Source organism: Bufo bufo, chromosome 6, assembly GCF_905171765.1.
Source record: "Bufo bufo chromosome 6, aBufBuf1.1, whole genome shotgun sequence".
Lineage (NCBI taxonomy): Eukaryota > Metazoa > Chordata > Amphibia > Anura > Bufonidae > Bufo > Bufo bufo.
The window spans coordinates 135,338,504-135,353,127 of record NC_053394.1 but is presented as its reverse complement, the minus strand read 5'-3'; the positions used below and the strand labels follow the sequence as shown (position 1 = coordinate 135,353,127).

General features: G+C 46.4%; 1 protein-coding gene across 4 annotated transcripts in view; it reads left to right on the top strand.

Annotated features, from left to right (window-relative positions):
- C6H20orf96 (chromosome 6 C20orf96 homolog) overlaps window positions 1–14,624 on the top strand; it is a 40,136-nt gene that overhangs the window by 11,176 nt on the left and 14,336 nt on the right. For 3 of the 4 annotated variants that reach the window (XR_005779807.1, XM_040436964.1, XM_040436963.1), the window contains 4 exons: window positions 255–390; window positions 1,154–1,263; window positions 4,013–4,162; window positions 6,607–6,706. Coding sequence is in view for 3 of the 4 variants with exons in the window: in XM_040436963.1 (XP_040292897.1) it covers window positions 255–390; window positions 1,154–1,263; window positions 4,013–4,162; window positions 6,607–6,706 (496 nt within the window). In the remaining variant the exon portion in view is untranslated. Of the gene's footprint in view, window position 1; window positions 99–254; window positions 391–1,153; window positions 1,264–4,012; window positions 4,163–6,606; window positions 6,707–14,624 lie in introns of those variants that run through there. The other variant, XM_040436965.1, reaches the window with a different exon arrangement.

The following is a 14,624-nucleotide window of genomic DNA, read 5'->3' as shown; positions in this document are numbered from 1 at the left end:
ATAACATCCTTCCATATCAGGCTGCGTTTGGTCAGTGTTTGATCACTGATTATCATCAGTGATTCCAAAACCAGGAATGGAGCGATCACAGAGATAAGGTATAATGGAAAGATTTATACCTGTTCTGTACTGTTTTCACCTAAACCTGGTTTGGGCTCACATGCACTGATGATAGTCGCTGATCAAACACTGACTGTGAAAACGGCCTCGTAGTAAATGATCTGTCTTATGTTGCTATGGTTCTTTTCGTTCAGGATCACAGCATGTCTCAGAGGCAGATGGCGAGTGGACATCACTGTACCGCCTGTACAAAGACCCTTACGTGTCACCAAACACACAGAAGGATGACAGAGGCCACTGTAAAGAGCTGGACTCCGGTTCTCAGGACAGGTAATATTAGACATTGGACTGACCTATTAAGATATTGTATTTGCAAAGGGGCACCGCGGCTAAACCCAGGCAGTTAGCGATGTCACAGCAGCAGCTGATATCAGTCACACCTATGGATGTAAATGCCTTTAGTGCTTCCTAGTAATAGGGGTGAGGTTACGAGGGGCGCTGCCTCTCACTATCATTGACAAACACTACAGTCAGTCGCTTATTATCGGTTACACACTGACATGTCAGCCCACTTGCTTGAAGTCTGCTATCTAAAATCCAGCGAGCTTGGATTTTTCACAAATGTTGTGTTGCTTCATGTCGTCTGGTGACGGGGGCACATACACATCATATTTCAGTGTCAGAGCGTGGCCTTGTGATCTTGGTGTTGCATGATCAAAGTTATTGTGTAGTCCTAGATTAAAGGCTGTATAATCGGCTAACAAGCGTTCGTACGACTGCTCAGTAACGATCATCTTGCAGTGTAATACTGCCACCGATTGCCCAATCCAAATCTTTTGACATGTTAAAAAAAGATCATTTGCAGGCAGCAGATCGTGGTGTCTAATCACGATCTGCCACCGGCAAACCACTATGCAGCATGGGGACGAACGGTGGCATAGCGATCGCTCTTCCCCATGCTGCAGAGGAGATTGCTGCACGTAATAGCAGAGGTCTCCTCCACTAGCGGGCAGGCGATTGCCGGGAGGGAAGTGTCACATTGGGCTGTGTAATACAGCCTTAAGTCTGTAAGTAATATGTTTACTCCATACAGATGGTAAGAGCCCTACCAAAGGAAACAGCCCAAAAAAGACGTCAGATCAACTAAGTAAGAGTTGTGATATGAAGAAAGAAAAACTGAAAAAGAGTGTCCCTATGTTCATGGTATGTGTATATCTATCTATCTATCTACCTATCTATCTATCTATCTATCTATCTACCTATCTATCTATCTATAATTGGGAAATAATTGGGTAGGTTTGGGGGATGGGGACACATCCAAGGTGGGGGTGTAGGGTAGGTTTGGGGGAATGGGATTGGGACACATCCATGGTGGGGGTATAAGAGTCCATGACATATCAGACTACTCTCAGTCTATGGCAGGCAGTAATATGTTGTGCTGCTATGGCCGTGTGTTCTCCTCTTCCCCCAGCAGTATGGAGAGTCTCCATTCCTCCTGCATGGAGGTGAAGTCTGGGCAGAGATCAGACTATCACCCTCTAGACTATTGTTACATCTTTACAATGCATTAATGCAGGCATGGGATTCAGCCGGTTCCCTCCAGTTCTCCAGATCCGGTTGTTAAAATTACAACTGGATCGGAGAACCGTGTTAACGGCTGAGTCCCGATCCGGTGCTCTGGTGGTGACAGGGCAGCTGGAGATGTTCACTTCCATTGCTTCGCGCACCGCTGATAGTTTAGCTCCTTAGTTGGGTGGTATGTGTGTGTAGTATATATATGGTGTATTTATGTGTGTTGCATATACAGTCCTGATCAAAAGTTTAAGACCACTTGAAAAATGGCAAAAAAATCCTATTTAGCATGGCTGGATCTTAACAAGGTTCCAAGTAGAGCTTCAACATGCAACAAGAAGAAATGGGAGTGAGACAAAACATTTTTGGAGCATTCAATTTAATGAAAACAACGAATAAACTGAAACAGGCTGTTTTTCAGCTGATCAAAAGTTTAGGACCACACCTCCAAAAAAAACTAAACCCCCCCCAAAACAGAAATCCAACTTCCAAACATGAACTCAGTAATGAGTAGCTCCGCCGTTATTGTTTATCACTTCAAAAATTTGTTTCGGCATGCTTGATGCAAGCGTTTCCATGAGGTGAGTGTGAACATTTCTCCAAGTGGTGAAGACGGCCGCACGAAGGCCATCTACTGTCTGGAACTGTTGTCCATTTTTGTAAACTTACCTTGCCATCCATCCCCAAAGGTTCTCAATTGGATTTAGATCAGGGGAACACGCAGGATGGGCCAAAAGAGTGATGTTATTCTCCTGGAAGAAGTCCCTTGTCCTGCGGGCATTGTGTACTGTAGCGTTGTCCTGTTGAAAAACCCAGTCGTTACCACACAGACGAGGGCCCTCAGTCATGAGGAATGCTCTCTGCAACATCTGGACATAGCCAGCGGCCGTTTGACGCCCCTGCACTTCCTAATGCTCCATTGTTCCACTGAAGGAAAAAGCACCCCAGACCATTATGGCGCCCCCTCCACTGTGGCGCGTAGAAAACATCTCAGGTGGGATCTGCTTGTCATGCCAGTAACGTTGGAAACCATCAAGGTTACATTTTTTCTCATCAGAGAATAAAACTTTCTTCCACCTTTGAATGTCCCGTTTGGTGCTCTCTGGCAAAGTCCAAACGAGCAGTTCTGTGGCGTTCAAGGAGACGAGGTCTTTGAAGACGTTTTTTGTTTTTGAAGCCCTTCAGTCTCAGATGCCGTCTGATGGTTATGGGGCTGCAGTCAGCACCAGTAAGGGCCTTAATTTGGGTTGAGGATCGTCCAGTGTCTTGACGGACAGCCAATTGGATCCTCTGGCTCAGTGCTGATGACATTTTTTGGGGTCTTCCACTTGACTTTTTTGTTCCATAACCCTCAGGATCATTTAAGAAATTCCAAATGACTGTCTTACTGCGCCCCACCTCAGCAGCGATGGCGCGCTGTGAGAGACCCTCCTTATGCAGTTCAACAACCCGACCACGTTCAAAAAGGAAGAGTTTTTTTGCCTTTACCATCACAACATGTGACTACCTGACAGAAAATGACAATGAATCCACATCTTTGCACAGATTTGGCCTTTTAAAGGCATGTGGTCCTAAACTTTTGATCAGCTGGAAAACAGCCTGTTTCAGTTTAATCGTTATTTTTAATTAATTGAATGCTCAAAAAATGTTTTGTCTCACTCTCATTTCTTCTTGTTGCATGTTGAAGCTCTACTTGGAACCTTGTTAAGATCCAACAATGTAAAATATGATTTTTTGCCATTTTTCAAGTGGTCTTAAACTTTTGGTCAGCACTGTATATGGTGTATTTATGTATGTGTACCATGTATATGGTGTGTTTATGTGTGCTGCATATATATGGTGTATGCATATGTAAACATGTGTCGTACACCACGTGTCCGTCGCTTAGTAGGGAAACGGTTGTTCAAAATTTGAATCCCACCCCTGCATTAATGGCATCTCTGCCCCAACCCCACCTCCCCCTATACCTGGAGAGATATCAGCTTGTGCATGCAGTACTTATTTAAACCACTAGGTGGAGAAGCAGCACTCCTAGTACTATATGTTACATCGTTGGAATGCTGCTTTCCTCTGATCTGTTGCAGGTTTGGTGACTTTGTATTTGGATCCCCAAAAGTGCTGCTGCTGTGCTGCTCCAGTATTTGTCTCTTCTCACTTCTAGTTGTAGGATTTACTAATTATTATTAACGTGTTGTGTTATTAATCTTATGTCATAATTCTTAGAGATCGTATTTGCTTCTTCAGTGATTCATGGCCTCATTTACACAGTGGCAAGCCAGTCAGTCAACATATTGGTGTAATGAGGGCCCCAGGGTCATGGCAGTCTATAGATTTCTTATTAGATTCTACATGTGTCTATCAGTATCTCTTCCTCTTTCAGACATATACCAGGCAGCCTGTGTCCGGCCTTCACTCCCAATGCAGACGCCTAGAGGAGGAGAATGCCTACATGCTGAGACAAATAATGGACATGGAAGACAAGGCCATGAAGAGTGCCACCCAGCAACTCCAGCAGTATGAAAGGGCAGGGGTGAGTGTCATCTGTATTTGTTTTTTTTAAAGGGGGTGGTCCAGGGCTTAAATACTGATAACCTATACTTAGGATAGCTTATCTATATCTGATCTGTGGTGGTCCAACTCCGAGCACCCCTCCTTGGTATTCTGTTTAAAGGGTCTACAATGCTTGGACGAGCGCTGCAGTCTCTTCATTGTATACCAAGCACAGCACCATCCATTCCATAGCAGCTGTACTTGGTATTGCAGCTCAGTCCCATTCACTTGAATGGGACTGAGCTACAAAAAGACCATGTGACCGATGGATGTGACATCATAGGAAGAGGCCACAGTCCTCTCTTAATCTCCCCTCTGCAAAGGCTGATTGGAGCTCTCTCTTCCAACAGCTGATCGGCAGGGATGCTGGCAGTTGCGCCCCGTCAGATATTGATGACCTATCCTGATGTAATCAACAGTGATGGCCAGTTCGCCATGTTCGCCCGCAAACTCATGCGGGCTGCCATCTTTATTCACAAGTCCGGCGATGCACAGGTAAGTCTTTACCTGTGTGCGCGAGCCGGTCTGAAATCAAATGCGGTCAGCGGGAGCAGGCAGTTCCGAGAACAGCCCGATGAAGACCCCTGGCGGCCAGGGCCGATCCTACACGGGGTGCAGTGGGTGCCCCGCACCCCAGCGCTGTCACCCGAAAGGCGCCGAGCGCAGGGCCGGACTGGCCTGCCGGGATAGCGGGAAATTTCCCGGTGGGCCGGCAAGCCTGAGTGCCGCAAGGCCGCGGCCCTGGTGACAAGTGGGGGCGGCCGCGGCCGGCGGCAGGGCAGAGCAGGAGATGAGCGCCTCCATTGCGGAAGCGCTCATCTCCATAGTCATCTGTATTGCCGTCCTCAGGACGGCAATACAGATGCCTGTGCTGCGGCAGAGGAGGGAGAGGTGTGTCCCCTCCTGTTCCTCTGATAGGCTGCCGGCTTAGTGCTGGCAGCCTATCAGAGGCCGGTGCAGGCGGCGCGATGACGTCATCGCGTCGCCTGAGCCGTATAGCGAGGGACACAGACGGAAGAGGCGGCCTGCATCGCATCGCATTGCTGGAGGTAAGTATAAGTGTATTATTTTTTTATATTTTTTTTATATAGGTACAATACTGGGCTGGCACATGATAAGGGGGGCTACTGGGCTGGCACATAAGGGGGGCTACTGGGCTGGCACATAAGGGGGGACTACTGGGCTGGGCTGGCACATGATAAGGGGGGCTACTGGGCTGGCACATGATAAGGGGGGACTACTGGGCTGGCACATGATAAGGGGGGACTACTGGGCTGGCACATGATAAGGGGGGACTACTGGGCTGGCACATGATAAGGGGGGCTACTGGCACATGATATGGGGGGCTACTGGCACATGATATGGGGGCACTCTGGCTACTGGCACATGATATGGGGGCACTCTGGCTACTGGCACATGATAATGGGGGGGATCTGGCTACTGGCACATGATATGGGGGGGGGCTCTGGCTACTGGCACATGATAAGGGGGGGGGGCTCTGGCTACTGGCACATGATATGGGGGGCTACTGGCACATGATAAGGGGGGCTACTGGCACATGATAAGGGGGCTACTGGCACATGATAAGGGGGTCTACTGGCACATGATAAGGGGGGCTACTGGCACATAGGGGGGCTACTGGCACATAAGGGGGGCTACTGGCACATGATATGGGGGGCTCTGGCTACTGGCACATGATATGGGGGGGCTCTGGCTACTGGCACATGACATTTATTTTGACTTGTCAAAGCCGTTGACTAAGTTATTGTCAAAGCAAATTGGTGGGGCTGAAGTTGGGGGCTGAAGTTGTTGCCATAGAAACATTGTAAAGGGGAGGAGTTAGTAAGATAACCACGCCCATGTGGGGGCGCCAGAAATATTTCTGCACCCAGGCGCCTGTGACCCTAGGATCGGCCCTGCTGGCGGCTGTGCATCGCCGGACTTGTGAATAAAAATGGCAGCCCACATGTGTTCGCGGGCGAACTGGCCATCACTGGTAATCAATATATATCCTGGAAAACCCATTTTAAAAACATTGGGTCTTTATTTGATATAACCGAAAAATATCCCAGTAAAGGGTCTTGGAAAAGCTGGCTGAAAACCATTATGAATGCCATTAAGTTGTTGTCCAGCTTCCCCTTCTCTGAGTAGTGTTACAATCTTGCTCCCTTGCTTGCTGAGCAGGGGCGTAGATTTCTGCTCCTGGGCCCCAATACAATATGTAGGCGAGGTTCCTTACACCCATTTATGTGTAATTACTTACAGTCGTATACAAAATGCATTGACCATTTATAGAACTATTTTCCTGGCACCAGGCCCAGGGTTGACACCTGCCTTTACACCATATATAGCTACTCAGCAGATACTAGCAGAAACAAGGACATAGGGCCTAACATAATATCTTGTTGTCTAATCTTCCCTTAGAGCAATGTCCGTGCTGTGCAGATTTGGACAGATCATCGAATTCGAGACGCTCAACAGGATCTGGAGTTGACCAGTGAAAGAAGAGAGGAACATCTGACTGGTGAAGGGCTACTAAAACTTCTCAAATTATTTTTATTTTAAAATGACTTTAATTTGGCATCAATGGAACCTGTTAAGTGCTGGATTATCACAAAATTTTGCAAAACCCTTTCACCTGTAAGGACTTGGGATATTCAGGAAGAGAGCCTTTTAGGTGTCTTACAGTCATGGTTAGATTTGGGCACCACTCAGACCACACAAATGCCTGGGGCCCCAGAGATCAGGAGGGTCTCCTGCTGCCCCCTCAGGACACATATACAGTTAAATACAATGGTGAAGTATGGAGCCGTTAGACAATCAGGGGTGGATTTGTTCACCACTCAGACCATGTAAATGTCTGAGGCCGCAGAGATCAGGAGGGTCCCCTGCTGCCCCCTCCTCAGGACACATATATAATTAAATACAGTGGTGAAGCAGGGGGCTGTTAGCTCCCTTCTCCACCATTCACCCTGCGGCTGGTGGTTTGGCACTAGCAGGCGTGATGCAGTGACATCATCATGGCTGCTCCATCTAGCCTCCAGACAGACCAGAGCACATCAACACTGAGAGTTCTTCTCCATTGTGGTTACGTGGACTATGTGAGCATTCATTTTGGAAACACTAAAGGGGCCATATTGTATTGGGGGCACATAAGGGGTCTCCATAGCACTGTGACATGGGTGGAGATTAAGTAGTTCGACCTGGAAAGGCTAAGACTACATTCACATCTGCATTATGAAATCCAGCAGGCTGTTCCGGCGAAGAACAGCCGGCCAGATTTCACTGTATCCGGCATTGCCGGTACCGCTGTTCACCTCTGTATCCCCATTGACTATAATAAACCCTTCAGAACATTCTCCATACATGTATGGCGGATGTCAGGTTTTTTAAAGATGGCAGCTGGAGTAGAGCGAGCGCCATAGCTAGCAAGTGCCTGCTGTTTCATACATCAGACACCTGCAACTAATGTCCGCGACTGACAGTAATACTGATCGCGGACATTTAACCTCCCAGATGCCGTGTTCAAATGTGACCACAGCATCTGAGAAGACAGAAACCCGGAAGTGCACTCTTTACTGGCTGGAACGCCTCCCCCCAGCAGAGATGGGAGAAGGTTTTCATTCAGAGAAATGAGCATGAGCCTGTATTAGGCTTCCAGGCTCGTTACACATTACTTGTATATTACAATTCAGGCCAGCGGGTGGCAGCACTGAACTGTAATATACCTATTTCTGTATAAGATAATGGAGAAAATTCCATTACCCTATACAAATTGCAATCTGATGATTGCATGTTGTGGTCCACTTGGGGACCTAATAAAATGTAAAAAAAAAAAAATAATAAAAAGCAAAAGTTTTTAAAAAATATAACAAAAATAAAAATTCAAATCACTTCCCTTTCCCCAAAATAAAAATACTTAAATAACAAAAATCAACATCATGGCCTATTAAAGGGGTTGTCCGGGTTCAGCGCTGAACCCGGACATACCTCCATTTTCACCCCGGCAGTCCCCCTGACTTGAGCATCGGAGCAGTTCATGCTCTGATTCCAATAAAAAGAAAGACGGCCCAGCTTCACTGAAAAATACTTGAGGCTTTATTTAATCCCGTGCAGATAAAAACCAACATACAGCAATGCAGAAAATCGACCGGTTTCGGATCACTATAGATGTGGATCCTTAGTCATGATCACTATAGATGTGGATCCTTAGTCATGATGTGCATCAGTAGGAGGTGAAGTCGAGACTAAATAGTGAACCACTGAGAACAGGTGATCACAATCAGGTACAGGACACACCTCCTGATGACATCCTCCACAAGTAAAGTGCATAACAATTACAACATGCCCAAAGACATAGAAAGTAAGATAAAAGTTACAAATTACAATAATAAAAAAGAAGTAAAAATATTAGTAATGTAGAATAGTATCATGACGCCGGTTCAATCCTGATGGTATCCGTGAGCCTAATTTGAAAATCCAAAAGCACTCACGATTGAGCAGCTTTTTCTTGTGATCACCGCCTCTGCTTGGTCTGTTAACCCTCTCCACTCCTTGTGCTGACATGCTATCTGTATTACCATTATGAACCGCAGCGAAATGCAAACTTGCGGCGGAATTTTTTTTTATTTTAGCATGGGGTACATCAGAGATATGACGTCAAATTCAAACTTTTAAGCAGTTTGATGTGCACCCGACGTACTGTAGATTACACAGAGAACATGTTATGCAATATACCACATATGTGGTGTTGCAATTAATGTATTGCTGAATAGTGTGAGTAGTGTGATTACTTGTAGACAGAATATGTGGGCCCATTCTCATATGTGAGCAACATGTGCATTTTTTATGTCCACATTTAAAATTACCTATGTGTCTCAGCCAGATAGGCTGGGACCCAGGTTTATCCTGGTAAAGAGAGGGGCTCACCATATTAGCTAAAGTAACAGCACATCGGGCAACACATTTAACACCGCTTTTTACAACATCACCCCAGACTTGGTCATATTTGAGAAGATGAAAATGTACGGTCGCTACATCGATGACCTGCTCTTTGTTTGGTCGGGCGATGTGGGGCCGTACCATCATTCGGATCCTTCCTCAATGCTAATAATTGCAATTTACGTTTTTCTCTAAATTCGCATAAGACCCTAATATCCTTTTTGGATTTGTGTTTGGTGGGGGACGTGGGGGATGGCCGTGTACAGAGTCGCACGTATAGAAAAGTAACCGCAGGAAACACCATCCTGCATGCGGGATCCTGTCATCCTGCACATACTGTCCACAACATCCCCAGGGGTGAATATATTCGCGCTTTGCGCAATTGCTCCTCTAGTGAAACCTGTATTGAAGAAATGAATACTGTCACCACCCGTCTCCTAGCCAGGAATTATCCCAGCAGATTTTTAAACCGATCCAAAAATATGGTTTCCACTATGTCTCGGGATAATCTAATTTTCCCAAACAATAAGCCCAAACTTGGTCATAAAGAGAAGCAAGTGATTTTTTTTCTACGAGCTATAGCTGTGAATACTCACAAATATGTAACATTGTCAAAAGACATTTTCATCTTCTCAAATATGACCAAGTCTGGGGTGATGTTGTAAAAAGCGGTGTTAAATGTGTTGCCCGACGTGCTGTTACTTTAGCTAATATGGTGAGCCCCTCTCTTTACCAGGATAAACCTGGGTCCCAGCCTATCTGGCTGAGACACATAGGTAATTTTAAATGTGGACATAAAAAATGCACATGTTGCTCACATATGAGGATGGGCCCACATATTCTGTCTACAAGTAATCACACTACTCACACTATTCAGCAATACATTAATTGCAACACCACATATGTGGTATATTGCATAACATGTTCTCTGTGTAATCTACAGTACGTCGGGTGCACATCAAACTGCTTAAAAGTTTGAATTTGACGTCATATCTCTGATGTACCCCATGCTAAAATAAAAAATGTTTCCGCCGCAAGTTTGCATTTCGCTGCGGTTCATAATGGTAATACAGATAGCATGTCAGCACAAGGAGTGGAGAGGGTTAACAGACCAAGCAGAGGCGGTGATCACAAGAAAAAGCTGCTCAATCGTGAGTGCTTTTGGATTTTCAAATTAGGCTCACGGATACCGTCAGGATTGAACAGGCGTCATGATACTATTCTACATTACTAATATTTTTACTTCTTTTTTATTATTGTAATTTGTAAATTTTATCTTACTTTCTATGTCTTTGGGCATGTTGTAATTGTTATGCACTTTACTTGTGGAGGATGTCATCAGGAGGTGTGTCCTGTACCTGATTGTGATCACCTGTTCTCAGTGGTTCACTATTTAGTCTCGACTTCACCTCCTACTGATGCACATCATGACTAAGGATCCACATCTATAGTGATCATGACTAAGGATCCACATCTATAGTGATCCGAAACCGGTCGATTTTCTGCATTGCTGTATGTTGGTTTTTATCTGCACGGGATTAAATAAAGCCTCAAGTATTTTTCAGTGAAGCTGGGCCGTCTTTCTTTTTATTGGAATCTGCTGTGCGCCTAAGGTTCAGGGCGAGGTCCGGGCTCCTGGCTTCCTGTGGATGAGCGCGACATCTTTCAGTGTTGCTCCAAAGTTCATGCTCTGATGCTCTCCTTTGCCCTGCGCTAAATCGCGCAGGGCAAAGGCATTTTCAGGAGTTCCGGTGATGAACCGGGCTCTCCATGGGGCTGCCTGGAAGCCCGGTGACGTCACTGACACTGATGGGCGGGCTTTAGCGCTGCCCTAGCCAGTAAAACGGCTAGGGCAGCGCTAAAGCACGCCCATCAGAGCCGGTGACGTCAGCAAACACACTGCCGGGCGGAAACTTCCGCCCGGCAGTGTGTTATTGTAAACAAAAGAGCCCGTGCCCTGCGCGATCTAGCGCAGGGCAAGGGAGCGCATCGGAGCATGAGATGCTCCGATGCTAACATCAGGGGGGCTGCCTGGGTGAAAATAAGCGTATGTCTGGGTTCACTCTGAATCCGGACAACCCCTTCAATACTATTCAAATATAAAAAACTTATCCCATACGGTGAATGGCATAACTTTACCTCCCAAAAAAATTGTATAAAAATGGATCAAAAAGTCATACACACCACAAAACAGTATTATCAAAAACTATAGATTGTCCTGCAAAAAATTAGCACTCACACATCTCCATAGACATAACTAGAAAAAAGGTATGGGGTCAGAATATGACAATGGCAAGAAAAAAATTATTTTCCCCCCAATTTTTTTTTCAGTATTAGAACGCAAGAAAAACTATAAATACTGGTATCACAGTAAGGGTTCTGATCTAGAGAATGAAGAGCACAAGTCAGTTTTACCGCATAGTGAATGCCGTAAAAACAAAACCTGTAAAACTGTGGCAGAATTGCTTTTGTCTTTTTTTTTTTTCAAACTCCACCCCATTTGGAATTTTTTTTTGCTACCTACTACATTGTATACCATATCAAGTGGTGGCATTAGAAAGTACAACTTGTCCCGCAAAAAACAAGCCCTCATGTGGCTATGTGAATGGAAAAATAAAAAAGTTATGGCTTAGGGAAGGCAGGGAGTGAAAAACGAAAACGCAAAAACTGAACATTGCTGCATCAGGAAGGGGATAAGATAGTACTTAATCACTTAGTGACATCTGATCATTTGTGAAAATTCTAGTTTTGCTTTATTTTAATCTAAGTATGAAAACATCTCAACACTTGTCCTGCGAGATCACACAAAGCCATGCGTGAAATGTTAAATACCCAATAAACAAGCCCCTCCCACAAACATCATGTGACTGAAGCAGGTCCCTTACAGGAGTGCTCGCCACCTACAGGGCCGGACTGGCGGCTGCGGGGGGCGGCCGGCGGCAGGGCAGAGCAGGAGATGAGCGCCTCCATTGTGGAAGCGCTCATCTCCATAGTCATCTGTATTGCCGTCCTCAGGACAGCGATACAGATGCCTGTGCTGCGGCAGAGGAGGGAGAGGTGTGTCCCCTCCTGTTCCACTGATAGGCTGCCGGCCTAGTGCTGGCAGCCTATCAGAGGCCGGTGCAGGCGGCGCGATGACGTCATCGCGTCGCCTGAGCCGTATAGCCAGGGACACAGGCCGTAAGAGGCGGCCTGCATCGTATCACATCGCTGGAGGTAAGTATAAGTGTTTTTTTTTTTTTTATATAGGTAGGCACATGATAAGGGGGGACTACTGGGCTTTGCTGGCACATGATAAGGGGGGCTACTGGGCTGGGCTGGCACATAATAAGGGGGGCTACTGGGCTGGCACATGATAAGGGGGGACTACTGGGCTGGCACATGATAAGGGGGGACTACAGGGCTGGCACATGATAAGGGGGGACTACTGGGCTGGCACATAAAAAGGGGGGACTACTGGGCTGGCACATGATAAGGGGGGCTACTGGCACATGATAAGGGGGGCTACTGGCACATGATAAAGGGGGACTACTGGGCTGGCACATGATAAGGGGGGCTACTGGCACATGATAAGGGGGGCTACTGGCCCATAAGGGGGGCTACTGGCACATAAGGGAGCTATTGGCACATAAGGGGGGCTAGTGACACATGATAAGGGGGGCTACTAGCACATGATAAGGGGGGCTACTGGCACATGATAAGGGGGGCTACTGGCACATGATAAGGGGGGCTACTGGCACATGATAAGGGGGGCTACTGGCACATGATAAGGGGGACTACTGGCACATAAGGGGCGGCTACTGGCACATAAGGGGGGGCTACTGGCACATGAGAAGGGGGTGCTACTGGCACATGATAAGGGGGGGCTACTGGCACATGATATGGGGGGGCTACTGGCACATGATATGGGGGCACTCTGGCTACTGGCACATGATATAGGGGGTGTAACAGGGTGCCAGGAGATCCGTTACAGGGGGGCTACTGGCACATGATATGGGGGGTCTACTGGCACATGATATGGGGGGGGTACTGGCACATGATATGGGGGCACACTGGCTACTGGCACATGATATGGGGGGGCTCTGGCTACTGGCACATGATGGTGGGGGGGGCTCTTATTACTGGCACATGATTGGGGGCACATCTTACTGGCAGATTATTGGGGGGCACTATAGGGGCATCTACTGAGGCTAAAAAGAAGGGGTATTTTATATGGGGGCTCTGTATAGGGGCATTTTATACTGGGACACGTTATGGTGGGTACTATGGGGAAGGGGGGGGGAGGAGCACTATGGGGGTCATCTACGGGGGCACTGAGAAGGGGTATTTTATATTGGCACATTATGGGAACATTAGCTCAACTGGGGGCATTACAAAGGGGTGTGTTTTGCACATTATAAGGAGAATTATTACTACTGGGGGTGCATTATGGTGGGCTTTATTACTCCCCCATGGTATGACCCCCTAGTAGCAGCACCAGCCTCTCCCTGCTCTGCAATCCCTCTGCCCCTTCTCCAAATCCTTATTATGAAATCTTTCTCATTAGGATAAAACACAACATCAGCTCCGCCGAGCCCCCGGCCAAAGTGTGGAAGTGGCGTCCGAGATCCCCAAGGGCCAAGCCAAGTAACTGTAAGTTTTCATGGGGGTTCTACAAAAGAGCTATCGTGGGGCAAAGTTCATATTCGTGTTTACACACGTGTTGTAAAATGAATGCTCTCCTATTATAAACAAGTAAATAATGACGCAACGCTGTGGGGCTGGTGTGCAACTTTTTCCAGGGCTGGTTTTTATCCCCAGTCCGGCCCTGGCCACCTACCAGGAATTTATTACAGGACAAGACCTTTCTTGGAATTAGCACTTGGCAGCCATTTGTAAACTTAAACTTACTCTAAGCACAGTAACATTAGCTCTTGTAAAACGTAGGTTTTCGACCCCACATAGCAGTGCTATCACATTCACCAGTAATGACTTTTCTACAGCATTCAATTACAAATCCAAATGTTGTTAAAGGGAATGTGTCATCAGAAAATGATCTATTGCTTAAATTACATTTCTATGTGTTTATACCTTTTTTTTGAATTTTTGGAGATTTTTTTTTCATGTTACGATCTGTGATTTAAAAAAGTTACTGTACCTAAAATCATGCAACTTTCACACTTTGGCCTCTAGGTCAAATAATACGCTGAGACTGTTCTGTACAGATCACTTTTACATAGCCATCGTCATATGACCACAGACAGGATTCCAATGACATATATCACTTAGGCCTCATGCACACGACAGTATTTTTTTGCGGTCCGCAAAAAGCTGTTCCGTGATCCGTTTCCGTTTTTGTTTCCGTGTTTCACCAGACATGAAAAGTGTCAAGTTTGCCTTGCAAATGATAGGAAAAAAACGGACGCGGACGCGCGGATGACAATCTTGTGTGCCTCCGTGTTTTTTCACGGACCCATTGTCTTGAATGGGTCCGCGAACCGTTGTCCGTGAAAAAAATAGGA